The following is a 10907-nucleotide window of genomic DNA, read 5'->3' as shown; positions in this document are numbered from 1 at the left end:
GACGCTTTTGCCACCCAACCCAACGACCCGCAACTTCTGCAGCTCAGATAAAAACCGAAGTAGGACCAGGAACCGTCAGTGATCACAATGCCAAGCTCCGGCCTACTCTGCTCCGTTGGAATTGCCTGACCAGTAGACTCCCCGCAGCGGACCTCTCACTCCTGTTCGGAACCTGCTCCAGACTCTCTGCACGATCGCTTGCGAACGCTCTCTCTACACTCTGACGCTAACACCCTCTCCTCTCCCTTCTCACGTTGCCTCTCTGACACGCTTTCCAACTGCCTCCAGTCCATGCTCCGTGCTCCCCACTCTGCTCCGTAATGTCTGCTCAGTTCCATGCTCCGCAAGTTCCGACCCGCACTGATGTCTGCGGGCATAGTGCGTAACTGTGCTTTGTGGTGTGATTGTGCGACAAATCCATGTCTCTACTGTACACGCCGAGCCCGGGTCTACGTCCACTACGCGTCCATGTCGAGACGCTTAGAGGTTGAGCTTGGTGCGGCGCCAGTGGCGGCGCTTGGCGTTGTACTGGATCTTGGCTGCGGATGTTAGCTGGCGGTACTCGGAACTTGATAGCTTGGAGACGAGGGTTTGGCTTGGGGACGGGATACTGGGACAGCAACGGCGACACGGGACGAGACTGCGATGAACATTCGGACATGGTTTCGTTCGTTCATTCGCACGAGCAGCGCACGAGCAGTCGGTAAAGTTGAGAGAAAGATAGCGTGTCGCGCAGATTTGTGCAAATGCAGATGGTCGTACAGCTGAATGGATGTCGAGAAGCGGATCGAAGAGATCAACGATAGCGCACGGGCTAGCGGCTGGAGAGAGTATTGAGGACTGGAGTGCAGCGACAAAATCTTCACACGCATCAGAGTGTCGAAAGATCGGCCGCGCAGACGACCCAACGCCGCACTCAGACTTTCTCCAGGTGCCAGCCAGACGACCCTTCCTCGTGTCGTGTACAGTCCTGTATCCGTCGTCCATCGTACCGTCGTCGCGATCGCAGTCCGTATCCGTGTCGTTCGTGTCCGATTCCAGTCCAAATCCCAAGCCAAACCCTCCTCCTCGTTCACGACTCACTGTCGGTCTTAAGACGGAACCACTGGGGGATGGGGCGGTTCTGGCGAGCCTTCTTGGCAAGCTTCTGCTTAACGATGCTAGTCGGGGGTCAGCACGCCATCCTGTACGACGACGACAACATCGCCGGGGGTGGTACTAACAAAGACTTCTGGGAAGGCATTTTTGGTCGTTTTTTGGTGCTTGCTGGTTGAAAGAGAAGCAAACGCCTGGCGGGCTCGTTCGTAGGGGCTTGACTGGGTGCTGCAAACGGAGGGGGGTGCAACGGGAGCAAATTTCGATAGGTTGCGCTGGCTGAGAGGGACGATCTTGGTGGAGGGGGAAGAATTTCGATGGACGGCAAGATATCGCCGCTGATTCCCGACACCACGTGCGCGGATGTGGCACTTAGCGCCATTCAGCTGTGTTGTTGCTGCTATGTGAGGAGCGGCCTGTTCATCATCGCACCCTTACCTAGCGGATCGAGCCGCCGTCTCGAATGGACTCGCGTTCCTGCGCGCTACGCACTGACTGCCTCTCGGACTATCTCTCGCCCCTCTCGCCGCTCTAACCGGCTCCGAGGCGATCTCAGCTGACACAGGATGTGTTGCACTGTTCCTCTGACCAAGAGTCTGGATCGTCCTGATGTGACAATGGGAGCACCTCGAGGAATCTGGGGTCTTTGAGGGCAACGCCAGGAATGCTTCGAGCGTAGAAAACAACTGCTTACGCAGGCTGAAGATCAATGCCTGCGTGCATGCGTGGCTTGTACGGCTGTTCTCGAGCCTCATCTTCTGCTCTCAGAAACTCTCACGAGCATGACTTCGCTCTCGTTGACACCCTCCGAGACAGCTCACAGCAGAACAAAGGCAAGCCACCAAGCAGGCTCCAGCAGCACCCCAAAATCTGGATGAGATGCCCGGGTACGTGCGTGCGAGTGCTGAGGAGTGTGGCTTCTCCGCCACGGTCTGTGCACGCTCCTGGTACCTGCACACTTTGCACTCTCGCCTCGTGTATATTCGCAGGGAGACGTCACAACGATGCGAGTTCCGGAGACTTTTGCGCGCTGTGCGCTAAGGGTACGGCGAGGGTGCACAGGGAGCAAGGGCTCGAGGCTGTGGTGGACAAGGCATGTAGGACGCTTTCGCCAGGTATAAGAGCTTGCCCTCGTCGTTGTCCATATCTTGCTCCCCATCCTCTTTTGTCCATCACCTTCTCCCCTTCAAGGTCTACACCACGGCTGGCCCGCTTCTGTCGACCACCTTTTAACCTTCAAAGCCTCCTACGGTACTCCTCATAACCTAAACAAAGAAAAAATGCGTCTCTCCACCTTCGCCCTTGCGGCTTTCCTCCCCGCTGCCGCCTTCGCGGCCCCGATCAAGATCGAGTCCGGCGCCGTCATGCCCCGCGACTCCGCCACTCTCGGCAAGAACAACCACCCCGCCGTTTACCGCATGCGCAAGCGTGATAACTGGGGTGGCGACGGTAACGACAACAAGTGCACCCCCAAGGGCCACCGCAAGGCGGACTGGAAGGGCAAGCACGACCCCGCCAGCTCCAACTACGACCCCAACGCGGACAAGTCCAAGCACCGCGGCCACCACGGCGACGGCAAGTCATGGCACAACCACGAGGGTGGCAATGATGGCCAGAACTCGTGGCAGGAGCAGCCCGCCTCTGCCGCCCCCTCGCCTGCCCAGCAGGATGCTGCTCCCGCTTGGACGGAGGCCGCTGCCGCCCCTGCCTGGACCGAGACCCCGGCGTCGTCTGAGGAGGCTTCGCCCTCTGCGGCGGCCCCCGCCCAGTCCTCCGCCGCTCAGTCGGAGAACGCTTGGATCGAGGTGCCTTCCTCCACAACTCAGGCGTCGAACGACAACCCGGGCCACGACTTCCACGCTCAGGAGCCCGAGACTACCTCCTCTGCTGCTCCCGAGCCCACCTGGTCTGCCGCCCCCAAGCCTACCTCTACCGCTGCTCCTGAGCCCGAGACTTCCACCTGGGTTGCTCCTGAGCCCGAGACCTCCACATGGGTCGCTCCTGAGCCCGAGCCTACTTCCGAGCCCGCTCATGAGCCTACCCCTGAGCCCGAGCAGAACAACAACAACAACGGTGGTGGCGGCGGCGGTAACTGGGACTTCCCTGGTGGAAAGGCTACCCACTGGAACACCGCCGGCGAGGACTACTGGTGCCGCACCGCTCCGGGTGTCGGCAGCAGCCTGACCAACGGCGACTATGACATGGTCGTGGCCATCAGCTGGGAGCTCTGGGGCGGGAACCCCAACCAGCCCCAGAACTACGACAAGTGTGGTCAGTGGGTTGAGCTCCAGTGGAACGACCGCCCTCCCGTCCGCGCCCAGGTCATCGACGCCTGCATGTCCTGCAGCGCCGACCACATCGATCTCTCCAAGGGCGCCTTCCAGGCTGTTGGTGCTGGTCTTGGCCTCGGCGAGATCGGCACGCACAACCCTAGCAGCGACTACGAGAAGCCCGACAGCTTCAAGTGGAGGTTCGTCTAAGACGAACACGGACATCGTCAAGCAGGTCCTTGACGCCCATCATAGAACAATCAGGTTATACTTGTAGCTCAGACTGGACTCTGAGATGCAAAGGTTTTCATGGTTACAAGAATATTCGAGCACTGGTCTCCCTTTATGTGCAGTCTGGAGAACGTCGGCACAGAGTCGGATGCTCGGCATTCTCCGGTATATGACGCAACCCAGGCTCGCTGGTAATTCGCCGCAGCCAGGCCGCGGTAGCTGGTCGCACCTCCACCGGTGACAACAGGCAACTTGCAACTGCCCACACTCCCAAACTCTCACACTGAACACCGGCATCATGTCGTCGCTCAAGTCCACCGCCGAGAACCGCGTCGCCAATGGCACGCTGACCAAGTATACCGTGCCGTCGAAGACGCTCGGTCTTGACTCGCCCGTCAACGTCTTCATCCCTCCTGGCTTTGGACCTGACAAGCCCGCCCCCGTCCTCTTCTACCTTGCCGGTCTGACCTGCACTGAGGACACGGGAGCGCAGAAGGGTGGCTTCTTCAACACTGCTGCCAAGGAGGGAATTGCCCTCGTGTTCCCGGACACCTCCCCTCGTGGCGCTGGCGTCGAGGGGGAGGATGACGACTGGCAGCTCGGCACCGGTGAGTACCTATCAGAACCCTCAAGTCTATGAGTTCATATGATGGGATTGAGCCAGGGCTTGGAAAAGTCAAACTAGCTAACTCTCAGGTGCTGGATTCTACATCGATGCTACCAACGAGAAGTGGAAGCACTACAACATGTACTCCTTCATCACCAAGGAGCTTCCCGAGGTCCTGGCTCCGCTCGGCTTGGACTTCAAGCGCTGGTCGATCACCGGTCACAGCATGGGCGGCCACGGTGCGCTCACGATCTACCTGAAGGACCCCACTCGTTTCAAGAGCTGCTCCGCCTTCGCGCCGATCTGGTAAGTCCGGGCAACCCCTAACACTGCTTGAGCTAGGGTAGTGGTCGCCTAAGCTGACAACAGCAACCCCGCCGTCGTTCCCTGGGGCAAGGGCGCCTTCGGTGCGTACCTGAACACGCGCACGCGCTCGAACCCGCCAGCTGAGTGGCTCGAGCACGATGCCTCGCACCTCCTGCAGGCGAGCCAGGCGCCGAAGGGCTCGCTGCACATGCTCGTCGACGTCGGAACCGCCGACAAGTTCCTGAAGGACGGCCAGCTTGAGCCGCAGGCGCTCGAGCGCGCGGCCAAGGACCGCGGTGCTCCCGAGGAGCTCGACCTGCGGATGCAGGACGGCTACGACCACAGCTACTACTTTGTGAGTTGTAAGCAGCTCTCCGATATCTGACCCTCAGATCTCGACCTTCTCCCCGGAGCACGTCCAGTTCCACGCCAAGTACCTGAAGGCTTAGAGCGCCGGCGCCTATAGAAGAATGCGACCTGTCAAGAAATTCCCAGCAAATGTGGTAGTGATACTGATACATTCTCACGGGACGATACACTGATTATAGAATGATTAAGGAGTGTAGCGGAAACCAGCGGCGAGGTCGTGGTACTCGAGCGTCTCGAGGGGGGTTCCCGCGGGCGGGCGACCACCCTCGGCGCGATCGCGCACCTTGTTCTCGTAACGGTACCAGCACGTCATGCAGAGTGCAATGACGAGGCCGAGACACTGGAACGAGAGGTTCACGATACAGCCCTTGGTAAACTTGGGACTCTCGTCCTTGGGGAAGAGGAACGCGGCGAGGACAGAGAGGCACTGGCCGATCGTGTTCAGCATGCCGAGCGAGGTCGCGCGCTGGCTCTCGTTGCCGGTGTTGGCGGACTGCCATGCCATGATCAGGGGAATGTTCGTGTACCCCGCGGTCACGATGCAGCAGCACGCGAAGTAGCGTCCAGACCACATCGCCTGGGTGCCGTGTGTCGGCGGGACGGTAAGGAGGACCGCCCATCCGATAATGCCCAGGGCGAACGGGACCATGACCGGAATACCGCGGGTCTGGCGGCGGTCAGAGAAGGTCGTGAGCAGGAGCATGAAGACGAGCGCAACCGCGTACGGAGGCACAGTCATCAGCTGAGCGCGGGCGTTGGTGTATCCGAAGTTCTCTGCGTTATGAGCGACCGTCCTCTACATCTACTGTGCGAATACTCACTGATGATGGTAGGCAGGAATCCACCGACCGATCCAAGAGTCAGGTTCATGCACGAGTACATGATGGACACGACGTAGGTCTTCCAGTCGGTCAAACAGCGGATGACTCCCGCCTTCTGAATACCGAGCTTGGCATCGGGCGAGTTCTGAGCATTGAGGCGGGTGAGGCAGAGCGTGCGCTCGTCCTCAGTGAGGAACTTGGACGTCTCCGGACGCGTCGGCATGAAGAGCGCGACACAGATCGCGAGAATGACAGAGGGGCAGCCCTCGATGAGGAATAAGATGCGCCAGTTTGCAATCTTGGCGTGCTTGATGCTCGTGACGCCGAAAGAGATGAGACCACCAAAGGCGCCCGACACGGCACCGGCCGAGATGAAGAATCCGATACGTCGGGCGAGATCGCGCTTCGTGTACCAGTATGACAGGTGGAGCGCCATAGCCTGGCCGAAGTGGGACTCGCCGACACCAACAAACAGGCGACACACGTACAGGCCGGCGGGGTTCTTCGTTGCCGCCTGGCATGTCGCGGCGATGGCCCAGATGGCTGAGCCGCACGCGATTGTGCGCGAGGGGAGGAAGTGCTTCGCCATCAGTGTTCCCGGGATCGAGAGCACGATGTACGTGATGAAGAAACAGGAGAGCGCAATCGAGTAGTTCTGGTCCTTGCCTGCAAGAACGTCCTCGAGTAGGCCGGGAGAGTTGTCAGAAGCGGCCAGCTTGGCGTTCGCCAAGTTTCCACGGTCCAGGTAGGCTGAGAGGTACAGGAGCACGGCGAAGGGGAGGATGCCGAGGTCTGGGAGTCAGCGAGAGGACAATGGAGCGGACGCACCCATCTTCCAGAGCAGCTTGCGCTCAGCGGCGGAGTGACCAGCCTTGAAGGCGTCACCCTCGGTCGAGTGCGCGAAGGAGCCCTTGTCGGTGTCCGTCACATTGGTGCCGGTAGGTTGGAGGTCAAAGTGCTGCACCTGCTGCAGCTCCTTCTCATCCACCGGTTCAGGCTCGGTCATCTGGACATGTTTGGTCATGTTGGGCATTGTGATGGGGTCGGGACTGCTTCTTCTTCCAGGAGAGCTTTATATAACCAAGCAGGGCGATAACACAGCCGCCGGGAAGTCCAGCGCTCAGGACCCGCCTCCCCGACACGAGATAACAAAGGCTCCACAGCCGTGTTGCCCACTGCCCGCGTCGGGATGTTCTCACATGATTGGAAAGAAAACACCCCAGCCTCGGTGCAGAGGAAGCGTCAGGCAGGCGCATAGGTTGCCGACGGTGCCGAGGGAGAAGTGGAGAGCTATTTCCATCCACAGAGTCTGCATGGCACACTGCGCCATTAACGCAGTAGCTACGGCTCTCCTCCCGATCCTGGCGAGGAGGTGGAGGGGAGTTCGGCGAGCAGGTCTCAAAATAGAAGCCGATCAAGCGGGACAGGTGGGGCCTCGTGTGGTCTTTTGCGGTCTCGTGTGGGCCTCGTGTGACCCCGTGCTAGTGTTCTCTGCCCTCTTGCGGCCGTTACGGAGCAGAACTGATAGGGCAGAGCGGCTATCGGCGGCAAGCACCGGTTGCTGCGCTGCTAAACGGCATAGAGCGGACGGCTGCAGCGCGACATGCCCTATCGTCCCTTGTTGTGGAGGTTGGCGAACAGCGTTGTTATTCGAAAATCAAGTCAAGTTACCGATGACGTTCCCTGGTCCGGTGCCGGTCCGGTTCTCCGCAGTCAAGGTATCGAACATGAAAAGATGGGGAGGAGCGGACGTTGCCGCTCTGCAGGCCGTCGAGAGCACCGTGATTGGCGTAAAGAAGCCGCTGGACCGTACATGTGAGCGGACGTGAGCGGAGACGAACAAGAACGCTTACCGAGGGTACCGAAAGAGCCATCGGTAATCGGTCCGAAGAAATCCTGCTGGAAGGCCTCCGCATGTCATGTAGCCATACTGCTTCTCATAGCGGAAGCCTCTCCAATCACGAAGAGGTCTCGTTAGTCAGCACCATATCTGTGGAAACTCTGGTTAGATGATCTTCACTTGCTGCTAAGTGCCGCCGCAGCGCTAGGCGTCGCTCCCGAACCCAAGTTGTGGAGGAGCCCCAACTCCTGGAAAAGTGAGATCCACAGCCGCGCTAGTGAGTACAATGTCAATTTGGGGTATTTTTAGCCACCTTGGTTGGGCAGCGCAATCCGAGCTTCGGTCGAAAGATGTGAGAAGCTCAGCTCCAAACCTCACCGAGTCTCTCTCTGAGAGACTGAACCACTCTCCAGGAATGTAGTACTTTCACTGGGGCAGGGATTGCTCGATCACCGATGCGGGGTCGGGGAAGGTCAGCATCATCCCGAAGGCAAGTGTGGGGTACTCTGATCGGCTGTTGGCTTTATCGGGCAGCGCACCAGGGAACAGCGGACAAGGTAGGACAGATATGCCGAGCTCTTGCTTCGGCCTGGACTTCCGCTCCAAGAGACAGTGCCCAGATTTTCGAGGAATGAAGTCGCGTAAGGCTCCTGGATATTCATTGGGGCTGCGGCGAGGAAACAGCAAGGGCGGCAATCTCTGGAAGGGGCCCACCACCTGCGGCATTATTTGGCACAGTTTAAACCGTCAGTGTAAGAGGCACCTGCAAGAGCATACGATACCGCTTGACTTTTACAGGTCGGGTCTGTTCCTGAAGTGAGCGGCATGGCTAGTGCCACAGCCTCGGTCGCCACATCGTGAAGATCGAAAGACACTCCCGTTTACGCCCACGCCTTCAAATGTCTTCTGCAGCATGCTTGGCGTCAGTTAAGTGTGTGAACTCCTTGTCTCCTGTCGATCTTCCAGGAAACGGGAACAGGCGTAGGGGCGCACGGGATCAACCGTGGAGGCAACCATCAAAGAGTGTCGAGTCGACGTGGTTGCCACCCGGAGCCGTCTAAAGCTCTTCTATACTGGCTTTGCGTGCTTCATTCTCTGTGTTCTCAGTAAGTTCGGTCTCACTCATTGTTTCTTACCGTTTGTCGACACCGAGGAGATTGCTTACAGTGTTGCAGCGTCTTGCAGCGTGGTCCCCCGCAATTTTCGACTGTAGTCGCTCTACAGCTACCGCTGTGAGCTTTGAGAGTCTACCGTCTTAGCTGACCTTCAGTCATATTCTACAACTAAGACATACAGCACCACGCAGGCAAAGAGCGAAAGTTAATCCGCGCAGGTCGCTGTGGTAGAGATGGTGCGATGATTAGCATCTGTCGCCGTTATCTCCTCCTTGCGATCGCAACCTTCACCTGTCGTGATGATCCACGACTGACTCGAAGTTCTCCAGAAGCAGCTGGCAGCTATGCAGCTCTTTGAGTACCGTATCCAGTGTGAAACGTGCACGTGCGTCGCGGGCTTCATAGCACTCTGCAAGCTACGATTGTGCCACGAAACACCGGCGCATCGTCATCGTCAATCCATGCTGAATGCACGGCCCGCTCCATGCAGACACCACGACGACCAACATCCTCTCTTTCGGCGGCCGCCAGAACAGCCTAGCGCATAGTGCGTTGTGGACGGTCACGATCCGCGCCTGAGACGTTGATGGTAGCCCGCACCGTGCCAATCGCACCGACTCGGCAACCACTTGCCGGGCCGGGCACGGACGAAAACATAGAAGCCGACGGCGTCCACCGCCCGTACTTAACCGCATCCTGATTCTCGGCGTTCTCACTTTCGGTCCCTCGACATTCAACAACCAACAGGAGAGAGACAGCAGCGATGGCGTCCGCCCAAGCCTTGCTGCGCAAGGCGCACTATATCCCGCTTCTGGCGCTCGGCCTGTACAGTATCGTCATGTACTGCCTGACGGTGCCGTGGATTCAGCGCGAGTGAGTTGACAAACTCTCCGCGAACTGACGCGCAGGTTCACCTTCTTGAACAACGTCAAGTGGCCCCTGAACGCGAAGTTCGACAGCCCGCAGCTGTACGGACTTGCTCGTGAGATATCCAGCTGTGTGGCATCTGACGGCAGCGTTCAAGACCCGCAACGTCTACCTCGACACGCCGGACGGAGAGCGTATCGGCGTCTGGCACGTTCTGTGAGCTAGCTGGTTTACCAGGTCAAGCTAATTCAAGCCCGCAATCGGTGTACAGCGAGCAGGAGCCGTTCCCACCTCGCGGTCCTCTGTCCGAAGCTCAGTTCGACGAGGCGATGACGAAGCGTCCAACGATCATCTACTACCACGGAAATGTGAGCTAGCTTCATTGGCCTGCTGAAGCTGACCACCAGGCTGCGACGCGCGCCGCCAGCCCGCGCATCAGGGGCTACATCGAGATGTCTTCGCGTCTTGACTGGTGAGCTGTTTGGCTTGTTGTAGCTGACAGCAGTAACGTTGTCGCGATCGACTACAGGGGCTACGCGGACTCGACCGGTGTGCCGTCCCAAGCAGGCCTGATTACGGACGCGCGCACGGCATGGGACTGGGTCGCGGAGCGCGCTGGCAAGAACGGCAAGGCGGAGGACAATATCGTCGTCGTCGGACACAGCCTTGGTACGGGCGTCACGTCTGCGCTCGCCGGCCAGCTGGCTGATGAGGGTGAGTTACGGATGGAATCGGGAGAACTGACGACCAGGCATCTACCCGCGCGCGCTGACACTCATCGCGCCCTTCACGTCTATCTCGGAGCTGCTCGCTTCGTAAGCTATGAGCCTCTGGTCGGAGCTGACAGCAGGTACTGGCTCTTTGGCGTGATTCCGCTGCTGTCGCCGATTCGCGCTATCCCGCCCGTTGCCGGTAAGCTCGTCGGTGGGTCACGAAGAGCTGACAGCAGAATACTTCAAGAGCCGTAACCGAACGCCGTTCAACTCATACGAGGCCATCAGCGTAAGCTAACGTCGTCCCCAGGATTAGCTAACCACAGCGCACCCGCTCGCCGACGCTGATCCTGCACTCGCTTATTGACGAGATCATCCCTCCGTCGCACTCGCAGCGCATGTTCCGCCAACTCGTGGCGCCGAACGCGACTGCCGAGGCCTCCGATGCCGCCTTCAGCAAGGTCGACATTGTCGAGTATCCCGGCTGGGGCGTTGTCAAGACCGCGACCCGCGACGGCCTGCCCATGATCTACCTCGAGGCCGACTCGGGCGGACACAACAAGATCGGTTGGGCCGAGGGCACGCTCGACCTCATTGCGAAGATTGCCGACCTCTAACTCTGCCAACTCTGATTTTGACCTTCCTTTGTAGACTCTAGATGCTCTGCGCACTT

The 10907-nt window shown here is 59.0% G+C and overlaps 5 protein-coding genes across 5 annotated transcripts; 3 read left to right on the top strand and 2 right to left on the bottom strand.

Annotated features, from left to right (window-relative positions):
- Window positions 1-548: 548 nt before the first annotated feature.
- Window positions 549-1243, bottom strand: A1Q1_01024 (Rpl39; the record flags this gene model as incomplete). Its single annotated transcript, XM_014325647.1, has 3 exons — window positions 549-970; window positions 1084-1160; window positions 1224-1243. The coding sequence occupies 3 exons, from the start codon at window positions 1241-1243 to the stop codon at window positions 549-551; spliced, it is 519 nt and encodes a 172-aa protein (XP_014181122.1).
- A 1132-nt stretch (window positions 1244-2375) lies between these two features.
- A1Q1_01023 (uncharacterized protein) lies at window positions 2376-3575 on the top strand (the record flags this gene model as incomplete). Its single annotated transcript, XM_014325646.1, has 1 exon — window positions 2376-3575. One exon carries the CDS (start codon window positions 2376-2378, stop codon window positions 3573-3575), a length of 1200 nt encoding a protein of 399 aa, XP_014181121.1.
- A 319-nt stretch (window positions 3576-3894) lies between these two features.
- Window positions 3895-4958, top strand: A1Q1_01022 (carboxylesterase; the record flags this gene model as incomplete). The annotated part of the gene is made up of 4 exons (XM_014325645.1): window positions 3895-4204; window positions 4293-4509; window positions 4573-4864; window positions 4902-4958. The coding sequence occupies 4 exons, from the start codon at window positions 3895-3897 to the stop codon at window positions 4956-4958; spliced, it is 876 nt and encodes a 291-aa protein (XP_014181120.1).
- A 104-nt stretch (window positions 4959-5062) lies between these two features.
- On the bottom strand, window positions 5063-6723 carry A1Q1_01021 (uncharacterized protein; the record flags this gene model as incomplete). Its single annotated transcript, XM_014325644.1, has 3 exons — window positions 5063-5652; window positions 5700-6449; window positions 6528-6723. 3 exons carry the CDS (start codon window positions 6721-6723, stop codon window positions 5063-5065), a joined length of 1536 nt encoding a protein of 511 aa, XP_014181119.1.
- A 3250-nt stretch (window positions 6724-9973) lies between these two features.
- On the top strand, window positions 9974-10851 carry A1Q1_01020 (abhydrolase domain containing 12; the record flags this gene model as incomplete). The annotated part of the gene is made up of 4 exons (XM_014325643.1): window positions 9974-9993; window positions 10051-10371; window positions 10439-10523; window positions 10561-10851. 4 exons carry the CDS (start codon window positions 9974-9976, stop codon window positions 10849-10851), a joined length of 717 nt encoding a protein of 238 aa, XP_014181118.1.
- Window positions 10852-10907: the final 56 nt, after the last annotated feature.

Source organism: Trichosporon asahii (assembly GCF_000293215.1).
Source record: "Trichosporon asahii var. asahii CBS 2479 unplaced genomic scaffold scaffold00038, whole genome shotgun sequence".
NCBI lineage: Eukaryota > Fungi > Basidiomycota > Tremellomycetes > Trichosporonales > Trichosporonaceae > Trichosporon > Trichosporon asahii.
The sequence above is the reverse complement of the archived record's forward strand: the minus strand, read 5'-3'. Positions and strand labels throughout refer to the sequence as shown.